The sequence below is a fragment of the Thamnophis sirtalis genome, unplaced genomic scaffold, assembly GCF_051295495.1.
Source record: "Thamnophis sirtalis isolate CommonGarterSnake01/CBP01778 unplaced genomic scaffold, rThaSir2_p1.2 scaffold_4, whole genome shotgun sequence".
NCBI lineage: Eukaryota > Metazoa > Chordata > Lepidosauria > Squamata > Natricidae > Thamnophis > Thamnophis sirtalis.
Window position 1 is genome coordinate 125,203,481 of NW_028261384.1, and position 13,215 is coordinate 125,216,695.

Sequence of the window (13,215 nt, forward strand, 5' to 3'; positions counted from 1 at the left end):
TGAGTTCTCTGTCACATGCGCCCCTCCCCCGTGCATGTGCGGCGGGGACTCAAAAATCAGCTGGCCAGTGGGAGGCGTGCACATATGTGCAGTGGAGCTGAGCTTGGCGACAGCTCGCATGCCCGCAGAGAGGGCTCTGCATGCCACTTGTAGCACGTGTTCCATAGGTTCTCCATCACAGTTATATCCAGTACAATGCAGTGAGCCATATTCATATCTGCATGTTAGGGAAAGAAAGCAACCACTTTCATAAACGCGTGGCACAACATAGGAGAACAAACCCATCAGAACAAGATTAAGCTGTCCACCTGCATTTAAAAAAAACCAATGGCCACTTTTCTGAAGACAGCAAAGTCCATATTTTGGACAGAGAAGACTGCAGATTTGAAAGAAGGGTCAAAAAGGCCATCTATGTCAAAATTGATCAGTCGTCTCTCAACAGAGAAGGAATGCAACATCATCTACTGTATCTCCAATCTACAACACAGTCCTTTCAACAGTTCCAAGAAGGCTCCAAACCCATTTGCACCACTCGGGTGACCTTGATGACCACAGATAAACCTCCAGGGGGCCTTAACGGCCTACTAAAAGGATGCAAATGACCAGCTGGCTGCAAGGAATACAAATCCTTCCATTCCCCACCATCCAGTCAGAGCTGAAGAAGCTTCTTGGATGAGAAGCAAAACATCTTCGAAGAAAAACCAGAAAGTCCAGTTGCCTCTTGATAAACCACTTTTGGGACATTGCTACCATTGGCTACCCTTGGGAGCCAATTTGTGTTTTCTCCTCTCTCTTTCATTCATTCCTTTTGTATCTTTCTACTGTAACATTGGGTTGAAACCAGAGGTGGATTGTTCTGGGTTCGGCCTGGATCTGGTGAACCGGTAGCAGCAGAAGCAGCAGCAGGAGGCCACCCACCTGGATGCTTCTGTGCATGCACAGAAGTGTCACACGAGCTCGCCCAAACGATAGTAAAAGAATTGGCAACCCACCACTGGAGGAAACACTTGGATTTGTGGCAGCCAAAAAACAGCTTCCACTCCACCTATCCCACCAAATGTTGCCATACCATGTTCTCGAATGGCATAAAATATACTCAGAAATGTATAAATGTGCTGTAGAGAGTTTATTTGTATTGTATTGCCGCCGAGAAAAATCAGGAGAACAGGGTAATGGTAAAGTTGTCTATTCTAACAGGAAATGTGGATAGGGAAGAGAGAAGATCTGGCATGTCATTCTTGATGATTCAGAGGCAGTAAAATCAACAGGGTGTTGATCAAATTTCCAAGTATTTCATAGTTGGTACTGGTCACGTCACAGCTGCTGTCGTCCAAAGGGCTCTACTGCTGATACTTACAGATGTAAGCGTTAAGAGCTTCACATGCCCTATCATTCCACTCTTTAAAATCTGCAATGCAAAAGACAGGTCAGAAGTTGCTTCTTAATTCCTTCAACCATGACCTAGAAAATATTGTCGGCCTTTAAATTTCATGAAAAAATCTCCATTGACCCCAGGATAATTTCCTAGGAAGAGCAAAAAGAATGTTGCTTTCCAGAAAATAAATGGAGAACTGGAGACAATTATTGATATTCCCCCTAAAAAAAAATTGAATTGTCATTGTAAAAGTAAAAGTACCCCTTCTTATGGCAGAAAGAGATACAGGAATCAGGACAAAGGGAAGAGGAAGGGAAGGCGGAGGAGAGGAGAGGAATTCCTATAAATCTTTTTTCCCTGATCTCACAATTCCAAACCACTTTTTTATTTAGAAGTGAGAGATGTAGTTCCTGACCTTAATTGCCCCTGATTATTAAACTAGCTGAAGAAATTTCCTGAGGTAAAAATAGAATATGGAATACATTCACTACAGATACACCAATGAACGCCTAAATAAGTGAAAGTAAGTGAAGAGCTGAATTGATCCAAAACATTTACGCAAGGGCAGGAAAGATCCCACTAAGGTCTTGCACAGTAAAAATTACAAACAAAAAATCATTTAACTAATAATTGTCCTGCCCTTTCATTACACTTCGGACCTGCTCTGAGGAATAATTGTCCTGCCTATCAGGGGTGGGTTCTGGCTGCTGCTACTGCCAGTTTACTCAGGGACGATGTGCATGCTTAGTACTAAAAAAAAAATTGCTTCTGCACATGGGCAGAAGCAAAAAAACAAGATGGTAGTGCCAATGGCGCCGCAGATGGAAGCGGTTTCAGGGGCATGGCAGGCCGAGTTACTACTCGGCTGAACTGGTCCAAACCGATAGGAATCCACCTCTGGTGCCTATCATACTTTTACTAACAAGAGGGCCAGTTTTGAGCATTTAATAGGACATATCATGTTATTTCAAAGTATTTAGACCAGTTTTCTCCATCTCACTGCTTTCAAGATCTGTTGGACCTCCATTTGTGGTGAAAAGATTACTCCGATGCATCTAGTGGGTACCAGTTTTGGAAAGGCTGAATTATATCTGGAGAAGAGTTATCCAGCTTTGTCCACATGGAATGCTAACCATTTCCCCTAAAGGCTATTAGAGAAAAAACAGACTACATTATATCTGGAAAACAGTAATTCCGCTTTTTCCTCATGGATAGCTAACCATTATTCTTAAAGGCTATTATAAGAGAGAGGGAGGGACATCTTTAGTTTTGAATTATTCCTCTGACTTATGAGATGAGTCCATGCTGTTTAAAAAAATAATTTTTCTGATTGGCTCTGATTTGAAAACTTGGCTCATCAGAGGAGAGTAGGGGAGGGGAAGGGAGAAGATGGGAGGGGAGGAATGAAAGAGGAGAAGGAGGGGAGGGGTGGAGGGAGGAGAAGGGAGAGGAAACAGTTGGGGAACTGTGGAACAGTTATGTAGCTTTGCCCTCATGGAAAGCTAGCCATTTCTCCTAAACGCTTTTATTTAAAAAATGAGATATTGAGAGTGAGGATATCTTTAGTTTTGAATTATGGAAAACTCCATGAAACATATGGTTTCCATTCCTCTGGCTTATAGGATAACTCCAAGTTAAACAAACCAACCCTTGTTTTCCTGAAGGCCCTGAGTACATGGTTCATCAGGGACCACCAACTAAGATGCGTTAACTTACTTGTCGAATGTAACAGCTCCACACAATGTTCATTCCCATAAGTGTGGTCTGGCTGTAATCCTGCCCAGGATTTGTAATTGAAAGTGGATTCATCAGCCCATCTCCATCGCCCTTTCTGTTGATGAAGGACAGACCAAGATCACATATTAAGAAGGTAAGTAACCACCTGGGATGATAAACTACACAGATTAGCCAAAAGAGTTGAGTGATGGGCAGTTCTTAGATACTAGCTATGATGAACAAGTTCAAGCAATCTTCCCAGCGATAAAGTGACAAATTTGTAGCACACTTCCATTAAGATAAAAAAAATAACAAGGCATCATATCATGACCAATTCATGACAGTGAATGTGGTGGAAATTTATATATGTTGCATCTGACATTCAGCTCTATGAAATTTTAGTGTGCAGAGCTGAACTTTGTTAAATATTTTGGGCTACCATTCTTCCCCCACCATTCATATTTACCTTAAAAGTAGAAGTGGAATGCCGCTTGCAATGAACTTTTGTTATTATACCTTCAGGATGAGATGGTCTTTCCTTCAAAAAAAGGGTGTGTGAAATACCTAGCACTGCTATTTTGTCATAATTTAGACTATTCTTGGTATCATTGCAATCAGTGCAGGATGTAGACTAGTGAGGACCTAAGCTAAAGGAAGCTCAGAGGGGCAATTTTTTAGAGATATGTTATGTGTCAGAAATGTATCTGAAATCTAAAATGTAGCTAAACAGGACTGTGGGACAACACAGCACACACACACACACGCACATTTGTGTGTGTGTTTTATGTGTGTTTTGTGTTATCCCATAGTTAATATCTATGAACACACAGACTTTAATAGTAAGTAATGGTAAGTGAAAAATATAAATTATTTTCAAAAGAAGGTGTATGCTGATTATATATTTTTCATTTGTCTTGCTGGATAACTCTCATAGATTATAATAGTATACTTTGCAAATAGATACCATATAAATAAGAAAAAAGTATGCATAAGAGAAAAAAGGAAAAATAAATAAATAAATGTCTTCATCTCATATCTCAGGAAATAATAAAGCTTCATAATTAGAGCAGAGCAGAGCAGAGCAGAACAGAACAGAACAGAACAGATAGGAACAACTGAGTTAGAAGGGTTGCAGTCCAGTTCACTGCTTAGGCAGGAAACCCTACACCACTTCAGACAAATGGTTATCCAACATCTTCTTAAAAACATCCAGAGTTGGAACATTCACAACTTCTGGAGGCAAGTTGTTCCACTGATTAATTGTTCTAACTTTCAGGAAATCTCTCCTGAGTTCTAAGTTGCTTCTCTCCTTGATTAGTTTCCACCCATTGCTTCTTGTCCTAGCCCCAGGTGCCTTGGATAATAGCTTGCCTCCCTCTTTTTTGTGTCAACCCCATCTTAATGAGTTCATAATTTTTTTTACTTCTATTTTTAAACATCAGCAAAAAAATTATTTAAATAATTTTGACTACACAAGAATTTAATACCAACAGTAGCACCACCTAAATTTCTGAAACCCAAAAAGAACAAATTCGGAAGGTTGTCCAGATGATGCTGGCGTGAACTGTAGCTTATTTAGTTTGCGCCTAAATCCAGCACTGACTGCATTTATAAGCATCAACAAATAATCTCAGATTCTAGCAATACATTAACCACAGCAAGCAAAATAACCAAATTTATTATGGATCTGCCATCGGACAGTGGTCATCATGTTGTTGAATAGGATCCCCAATGTCCAATGACAGGTATGGCACAAGAAGAAGAAGAAGAAAATTGCAATGAAAAATGCAATATGTAGACCAGGTATGTGTATGTATGTGTATATATACCGTATTTTTGTAGTATAAGACACACCTTTTTCTCTCTCAAAAAAAGAGGGTGAAAATCTTGGTGCATCTTATACATGGAATACAGCACGTTTTTGCATCCGGAAACCCTGCTCCCTTCACCAAAATGGCTGTGCATAGCCTCTAGGAAGCTTTCAGAGAGCTCCTAGGGGCTGGGGAAGGCAGAAGTGAGCAAAAAATGGGCTGTTTTTTGCTCAATTTTTACCCCACCCCACCCTCCAGGAGCATGCTACAAGCCTCCCAAAGGCTATTCATGCCCTTTAAAAAAAAACAAAAAACAGGCCTGTTTTCACAAAAATCGGGCCGTTTTTGGGAGGTTTGCAAAGCGCAAAATCTTTTTTTATTTTATTTGCCTCTTCAAAACCTTGGTGCGTCTTATATTCTGGTGCGTCTTATACTGCGAAAAATGTGGTGTGTGTGTGTATATATGTATGCATGTGTATATGTATGTATGTGTGTGTGTGTACACATACATATACATACATACACACACACACACACACATGCACATACATACATACATATCCATACCAATGAAATGAAACATGTCAGACTCACCTCGGAGACATCACGGAGCCCTATCCAGACATTGCTAGCTAAATTCTGTTTGTCTTTGGTGTATACAGACACTAGTGCAGCTTCTTGGCGGCTGAGAATAGAGGCCAGATGATATCCAGGGCCATAGCTCTGGCACTCCATCTAGGAGCAAATAAAGGACAAGAAGACGGCTCATGCGTGAAATTGTCTCAGAATTCAAACAATATTGCCATATTGGTTTCTCAACAACCCTTTCACCGCACCAGGACTGAGGGGAAAAAAATGGTCCTTACCTCAGCATCATCCCAACTTAGTTTTGCATCAAAATATCCGTAGCAGTTTCCCTGTTTCTTCAACCAGTCATTGGGGCATTTTGAAGCCTTTGCTGCAAAGGAGACAAAAGGACAAGCATATTCATTTCATTGGACCAACTCAGCAGTACAGTTTCAGGATCCTTGGTCTATATAGGAGGATACAAAAAAACCGTCTTACTTATCTAAATTGTTTAATTTGCTAAATTTTCCATATCGTGATTAAATTTGGGTCCTCACCTCCCCAAAAAGGATTGGTGATCAAGATTCCAAGGCAGTAGAGGCCGATGTAGAAAGAGAATCCCATCTTCTGGATGCCTTTTAGGAGCAAAAAGAAGTAGTTGTAATAGAAGAATTAATAGAGTAGCCTTCATATTAGCTTGCTTATTTTGGAGTTCCATCATTGAATTCTGGATCAAGTCCACTGGCAAACTTTGCGGTTGCGGTGCCTAGCATACAATACAACCCAAGGAAAACATTATTGCTACTTTTTATTTTTATTTATTTGATTTAGCAACAGCAATAGCAGCTAGACTTATATACCGCTTCATAGGGCTTTCAGCCCTCTCTAAGCGGTTTACAGAGTCAGCATATCGCCCCCAACAATCTGGGTCCTCATTTCACCCACCTCGGAAGGATGGAAGGCTGAGTCAACCTTGAGCCGGTGAGATTAGAATCGCTGAACTGCAGATAACAGTCAGTTGAAGTGGCCTGCAGTACTGCACCCTAACCACTGCGCCACCTCGGCTATTAAGATAATAGCTATAAGATTAAACATGAGTATGAATGAAATGGGTATGAATAAATGGGGACAATAGGACAGGGACGGTAGGCACGATGTGTGCTTATGCACGCCCCTTACGGACCTCTTAAGAATAGGGTGAGGTCAATAGTAGACAGTTTAAGGTTAAAGTTTTAGGAGTTTTACTTCAAAAAATTCTCTCCTTACAGCAATGCCAAATCACTGCACAGAGAGGAGAAAATATTGAAACAGAAGGGTGTTTTTCTGCAGTTTAGATAAATCCCTGAGCAAATTCATAACAAGTGATATTAACAGAACAAAATAACAGAGTTGGAAGGTACCTTGGAGGTCTTCCAATCCAACCCCCTGCTCTGGCAAGAAACCATAAACTTTTCCAGACAAACAGTTAATCAGTCTCTTCTTATAAACTTCCAGTGTTGGGGCATTCACAACTTCTGGAGGCAAGCTGTTCCACTGATTAATTGTTCTAACTGTCAGGAATTTTTCTTTAGTTCTAAGTTGCTTCTCCCCTTGATTAGTTTCCGCCCATTGCTTCTTGCCCTGCCCTCAGATGTTTTTTTGAGAATAGCTTGACTCCCTTTTCTTTGTGGCAGCCCCTGAGATATGGGAACATATCTCATCAATACTTACCAAGGATGTTTCGGCCTCGCACTTTGCAAAGTTGTTCAACTGGGGACGTTGTGCTGGTGGACTGGTGGACTCTCACTTCCTGAGCAACCATTAAATAGTCTCTAGATTTACAAATTTCTTCAAGGATTTCCTGGTCCACTATCTTCTTTTTCCCATAACTGAGATAAAAGCAAGTGAAGCCTAGTTTGAAAGACAGTTGGCTAATATTTCCTTAGGTGAAGAAAGAGTTATCAAAATATACACCCATTAACTCTAGTGGGAAACAAACACAAATGATTATTAATCATTTGTCACCTTCACTTGTTTACTTTATTCTATTGGTTTAGGTTTCATGGTTTTCAGCTTGTATTATATCAAACTTTAACACACTTGCAGAAGCACCAATCCTTCCGTCAGATTTGCCCTGAGAAAAACACACTTTGCTTCCTCTGTGTGTGTGTGTGTGTGTTTGATAGACTCCCCAAGTTATGTCTACTAGAGCAAATAAAATTACAATTGCAAATCTCCTGGATCACCAAACTAACAAATTTTGTCAGAAGCAAATCGACGGCCTATAAAGAAAATATATACAAAATGTTCTACCGCTGGCATCTCCCTCCGACAAGACTGGCAAAAATTTCCTCAAAATTATCGGCCAAATGATGGAAATTTAAAACAACGCTGGGCACGTACTTCCACATGTGGTGGACGTGTCCGGTTGCTAAGACGTATTGGAAGCGAACGCTAAGATGGCTGAATGAAATCATGTCAACTAAATTAAGTCTTAAGCCGGAAATCTTTCTATTAGGGATAACAGATCAAAAAATATGTAAAACCAATCAATACCTTCTCGTCCACATCTTGATGGCGGCAAGGATCGCTTATGCGCAGTGCTGGAAGAGTGAAAATGCCCCCACTAGCACAATGGTGATGAACAAAATCTTAGAATTAGCAGAAATGAACAAATTGACAATGCGGATTAACGATAAAGAAGATACAGACTTTTATAAAGTCTGGGAGAAATTGTACAAATGGCTTGATGAGACAGTGAAAATTCAGATATAAAAGGAGATAGCTGACTAACTTAAAACGATCTAAGCAACAACTTAAATAAACAATATACAAAGACAGAGGGACAAATGAGAGTAGAAATGTATTAGAGGTGAGAATTCACCGTTGAGTAACACCATTAGACCACAACGTTGGAATAACTTGAAAAGCTGATAGGTAATCCGTTATAACTACCTGCATGGAATTAGCAACCTAGTTTCATACTAGGTAAGGCGAGATGAGCTATGGGAGATGAAAATATGTAAAGAACTTTATCTATGTTTGCATCTTGTATTTTGTAAATCTTGCCTTTTTTATATAACTTTCAAATAAGGGAAAAAAAGAAAAGAAAAAGAGAACCAGGTCATCTTCTGAAGAGGAGAATATGTAAATACAACAACGATTAGAGTGGATGGAGGGAGGAGTAGAAGGAAAGACAGGAAGGAGAGGAGAAAGGAGAGGAATAGGAGAAAGGGAAAGGCAGAGGAAGAATGGGAGGGAATGTAAGAGTAGGAAAGAGGGGAGGAATGGGAAGAAGAGGGGAAGGTTAAAGGGGAGGAAGGGGAAGGAGAGAAGGGAAAGGAGAGGAGGAAAGAAGGAAGGAGAGAAGGAGAAGAAAGGGGGGTAGGAAGGAAGGAGGGAAGGAGGGAGGGAAGCAAGGAGGGAAGGAAGGAGAGAAGGAGAGAAGAATGGAGGGAAGGAAGGAGGGAAGAAAGGAGAGAAGAAAGGAGGGAAGGAAGGAGGGAATGTAGGAGAGAAGGAAGGGGGAAGGAAGGAGGAAAGGAAGGGGGAAAGGAAGGAGAGAAGGAGAAAAGAAAGGAGGGAAGGAAGGAGGGAAGGAGAGAAGGAGGTAGGGAAGGAAGGGGAGTAGCAGAGAAGAAACGAGGGAAGGAAAGAGGGAGGGAGGGAAGAAGATGACTGTAGTTTTTGATGTTTAAAATGATTTTGTCATTATGGAAATGCCTCGAAATGTAGTCAAATGTAAAGCAAAACAGATGTTGATGTTGTATTGTTAAAAAAAAAATTGTCAGAAGCTTCCTGTCTCTTGTGTAACAGGAGAACAACTCAGAAACAGAGCTGCCCAAAGAATTAAGGATATAGAAGCACAAAATGATATATCCTTAGTAAGATGGGTAACCTGAAATGGCTGATCAAATGCAAATGTACATTTCAAGTAGACAGCTATTTGAAGTTACGACTGCCAAAACATCTCAGGTAGATATTTAAGCGAGGGAGATTTGAACAGCTTGACACAATGATCAGATATGGGAGATTCCATTCTATACCCGACAATGAGCGTGTCTGCATTTGCGGAACAGCAGAGGAAGAAGACCTGGCTCACATCCTATTTGATTGTTGCTCATATAAGGGGGTGAGAGACAGGTACCTTGCTCTATATACCAAACAAATGACCCACTGGAATCCCCATATCAAAACAACTTACCTTATGTGTGGCCAGAACCGGAAAATAACATTTAACACAGCAGAGTACTTAAACAAAATAGTTCGGTTGAGATCTGGATATATGGGACTGATTACAGGGGAGACACCAGTGACACCAGTACGGGTGTACTGGAGCCTGCCCGGAGTACCTGGTACCATTCCAGTACAGTGCTACGGAGGGCCCGCCCGCACTCCTTACCAGTCTTTAAGCTCTTGGGCACTTCCATGAAAACACATGGAGTGTACAGTGCCTGCGTGACACTCCACCGAGCAGTGGACGGTAAGATGCATGCGTACGCTACGTACGTGTGCACGCATGTTGCACGTGTTCATGTTTTTGTCGCCCTCCCCAGGCTCCAGAGACTTTATAGGAGCCTGGGGAGGGTGAAAACAGCCACAAAAAAAATGGCCCTACAGGCAAACCACTTTTGCTCATAGGGTCGTTTTTTGCCCTCCAGAGCCTTCAGGAAAGCCTCCGGAAGGCCCCTGAAGGCTCCAGAGGGCTAAAACCAGTCCTACGAGCAAACTAGAAGTCCATTCCTAAACTTCTGGTTTGCCCATAGGGCCTTTTTTGTGCACTGGAGGCTTCAGGGAAGCTCCTGAAGCCTCCGGAGGGGCGGGAGAGGCTGTTTTCGCTCTCCCCAGGTTCCTATAAAGCCCCTGGAGTCTGGGGAGGGCAAAAAATGGCCTCAAAAGAAGGCCAAAATCAGCTGGCCAGTGCACGCATGTGCGCTGGCCAATTGACAGGGCAGCACGCATGCCATAAGTTCGCCATCGCAGGGTATAGGGTTTCTTGCCTAAGAATTGCCACAGAATTCTTTCTCAGTTTAATAAAATTAAGTTGTTTTTATATATCAGGATAATCTATGTATCACATGTTGTCATTATGGTCACAAATGACTGTCAGATCATCATTTTTGATAAAATCGATATTTTGAGCATCAGATGGTCCGTAGTTCTAAATTCGATAATAAAGCCAACAATGATTCACCAGAGATGATTAAACTAACTTCTTTGATCTGAGAAAAAAAACAAAACTATAATTATAGTTGACTGGAATGCTCCCATAGACATTTTGCATAAAAGAGGGGAAAATGAATTTATGGATCTTATGGTAGTTTTGATGTTTAAAAAAACCTAGATTGTAGGAAAAAATGATCATAAAGTAAGAGTCAAAATTGTAAACATAACGTTTTCTGATGAAGAAATTGTAAACTTCTTTCTTCATTCTCTTCTTGTTCTGTCTTTCTGCATTGTTTGTCTTCCCTTTCTTTTTCTTTTCCTTCTTTTATCTTTGTTCATTTGTTCTTCATTAGCTTGCGTTAGTTTTTATAGTCTTGTAAAAAAATTAATAAAATTAGAAAAAACACTTAAAATTGTGTATTTTACTCAGGAAATCTGAGGAAAGGATTGGCGTTTCTGCAAGAAATTATCTTCCTGTTAATATCTGACATAACATAAGCTAGAAACCACCACACTTAAAATCAATAGAATAAAGGAACATATAAACATTGTCATTGTATGTATATACACAGTATACATATACAATGAAATTCACATAACACCCAGAGACCAGGCCCAACACAAATGACTAACTCCAAACACACCCCCACCCACCCAGAAATTCCCTGCCCCATAAGTGTGATAAATGATTAATGTCATTGTATTTGCTTCCCATAGTCAAGTAGCATATATTTTGTAACACCTTTCTTCACCTAAGAAATAGTAGCCAATTATATTCAATTTGAACTTTACTTCCTTTCTTTCAGTTATGGGAAAAGAAGAGGGTGTACCAGGAAATCCTTGAAGAATATCCTTGTCCCTCTTGATCTTGTGCCAGGCCAATACAAAAAAAAATACAATAGCAGAGTTGGAAGGGACCTTGGAGATCTTCCAGTCCAACTCCCTGCCTAGGCAGGAAACCCTATACCGTTTCAGACTGATGACTATTCAACATCTTCTTAAAGACTTCCACTGATGGAGCATTCACAACTTCTGGAGGCAAGCTGTTCCACTGATTCATTGTTCTAACTGTCAGGAAATTTCTCCTCAGTTCTAAGTTGCTTCTCTCCTTGATTAGTTTCCACCCATTGCTTCTTGTTCTACTCTCAGGTGCCTTGGAGAATATTTTTACTCCTTCTTCTTTGTGGCAGCCCCTGAGATATTGGAAGACTGCTATCATGTCTCCCCTAGTCCTTCTTTCTCTTAAACTAGACATACCCAGTTCCTGCAACCGTTCTTCATATTGTTGCAGCAGATTGAGGTTTGTAATCTACTTACGAAAGACCAGGACTCGATACCACAAAGGTGAGAGAAACAGGTTATTTGATGCATCGAATTCAGCGTGTTCACACACCAAAATCTGAACTGCCTGGGCTCTGCCCAGGATGCTACTTTTATGCCGTGTTCCACACTGTGCATTCTCAAGGCGTTTCCATACACGAGACAAGCATGACATTTCGAAAAAGAGAAGTTCATTTGGAATGTTACAGCAAAGTACATAGGAGAAATACAAAAAAGAGAAGTTCCTATAATGTCTTAAACTGTCAGCAGTTTTTACCTCTGTTCTATCTCTCACCCATGCCTGGCTTCCTGTGCCCCTCCTTTACAGGGTCTTGCCACACTGTTCAGCCCTATTTTTAATACTTATGAGGAAGTTGGAGAGAAAGTTCACTCCAGCTAAAAGTCAACTTTGGAACTCCAGGGCACTAGAATGAAAAGCCAAGCTAATATGAATTTATAAGGTCCATTCTATTAAGACCACCTAACCTGGCCAGCCACTGGTGGGTTTACCTGTGCACCCCCTCCTGCATCAATATGTTTTAATCTCCAGTCCCCTAATCATCTTTATTGCTCTTCTCTGCACTCTTTCTAGAGCCGCCACATCTTTTCTACATCGTGGCAACCCGAACTGTATGCAGTATTCCAAGTGTGGCTTTACCAAAGCATTATAAGGTGGTATTAATACTTCATATCTTCTTGATTCTATCCCTCTGTTTATGCAGCCTAGAACTGTGTTGGCTTTTTTGGCAGCTGCTGCACACTCCTGGCTCATATTTAAATGGTTGTCCATTTAAGGACTCCAAGATCCCTCTCACAGTTACTACTATTGAGCAAGGTACCACCTATACTTGTACCTGTCCATTTCGTTTTTCTTGCCTAAATGTAGAGTCTTGCTCTTTTGCCATTGAATTTCATTTTATTAGATAGTGCCGAATGTTCAAGTTTACTCAACCTGGAGACTCAGATAGCTGCTCAGACCATATGAGTCCACCAATCCAATTGTTCATCAACTCAACGTACCCAATTGAAGAATGCTCCAAGGTGTGAGGCTGAAGGAATTCTTGGTAAGTGTTGGTTAGGTACTCTCTGCTATCAGTACAGTGATCTGGCTTCAAAATAAGAAATCAGCTTTTGGAAGTAGCAATAGAGCTTTTCATGAGTTCAACATTAAATAATGGAACTCCAAAATTGCCTTTCTTTCTTAGTAAGCTAATACAAATGCCACTCTATTAATTATTCTATCACATCTACTTTTCTTTTCTCCTAAACGGCAACCAAAAG

The 13,215-nt window shown here is 40.8% G+C and overlaps 1 protein-coding gene across 2 annotated transcripts; it reads right to left on the reverse strand.

Annotated features, from left to right (window-relative positions):
* Positions 1-1,111: 1,111 nt before the first annotated feature.
* LOC148046397 (C-type lectin LmsL-like) lies at positions 1,112-7,336 on the reverse strand. Of its 2 annotated transcripts, XM_087714115.1 has the most exons (7): positions 7,180-7,336; positions 6,027-6,104; positions 5,769-5,860; positions 5,497-5,637; positions 3,558-3,629; positions 3,092-3,206; positions 1,112-1,408 (listed from the first exon to the last, which is right to left on the reverse strand). In XM_087714115.1, exons 1-7 carry the CDS (start codon positions 7,268-7,270, stop codon positions 1,341-1,343), a joined length of 657 nt encoding a protein of 218 aa, XP_087570241.1. In that variant the 5' UTR covers positions 7,271-7,336; the 3' UTR covers positions 1,112-1,340. The 2 variants fall into 2 exon arrangements, with proteins under 2 accessions (XP_087570241.1, XP_087570242.1); XM_087714116.1 differs by lacking the exon at positions 3,558-3,629.
* Between the last annotated feature and the right edge of the window lie 5,879 nt (positions 7,337-13,215).

Bases quoted from the DNA above. Each gene is read 5' to 3' on its own strand.
- LOC148046397 (XM_087714115.1), bottom strand. From the start codon at position 7,270: ATGGTTGCTCAGGAAGTGAGAGTCCACCAGTCCACCAGCACAACGTCC. The intron at 5,861-6,026 runs GTGAGGACCCAA...TCTCCTTTGCAG, and splicing joins CACCAATCCTTTTTGGGGAG to CAAAGGCTTCAAAATGCCCC. The intron at 3,630-5,496 runs GTGAGTCTGACA...CTTTTTTTGAAG, and splicing joins GGCTCCGTGATGTCTCCGAG to GAAAGACCATCTCATCCTGA.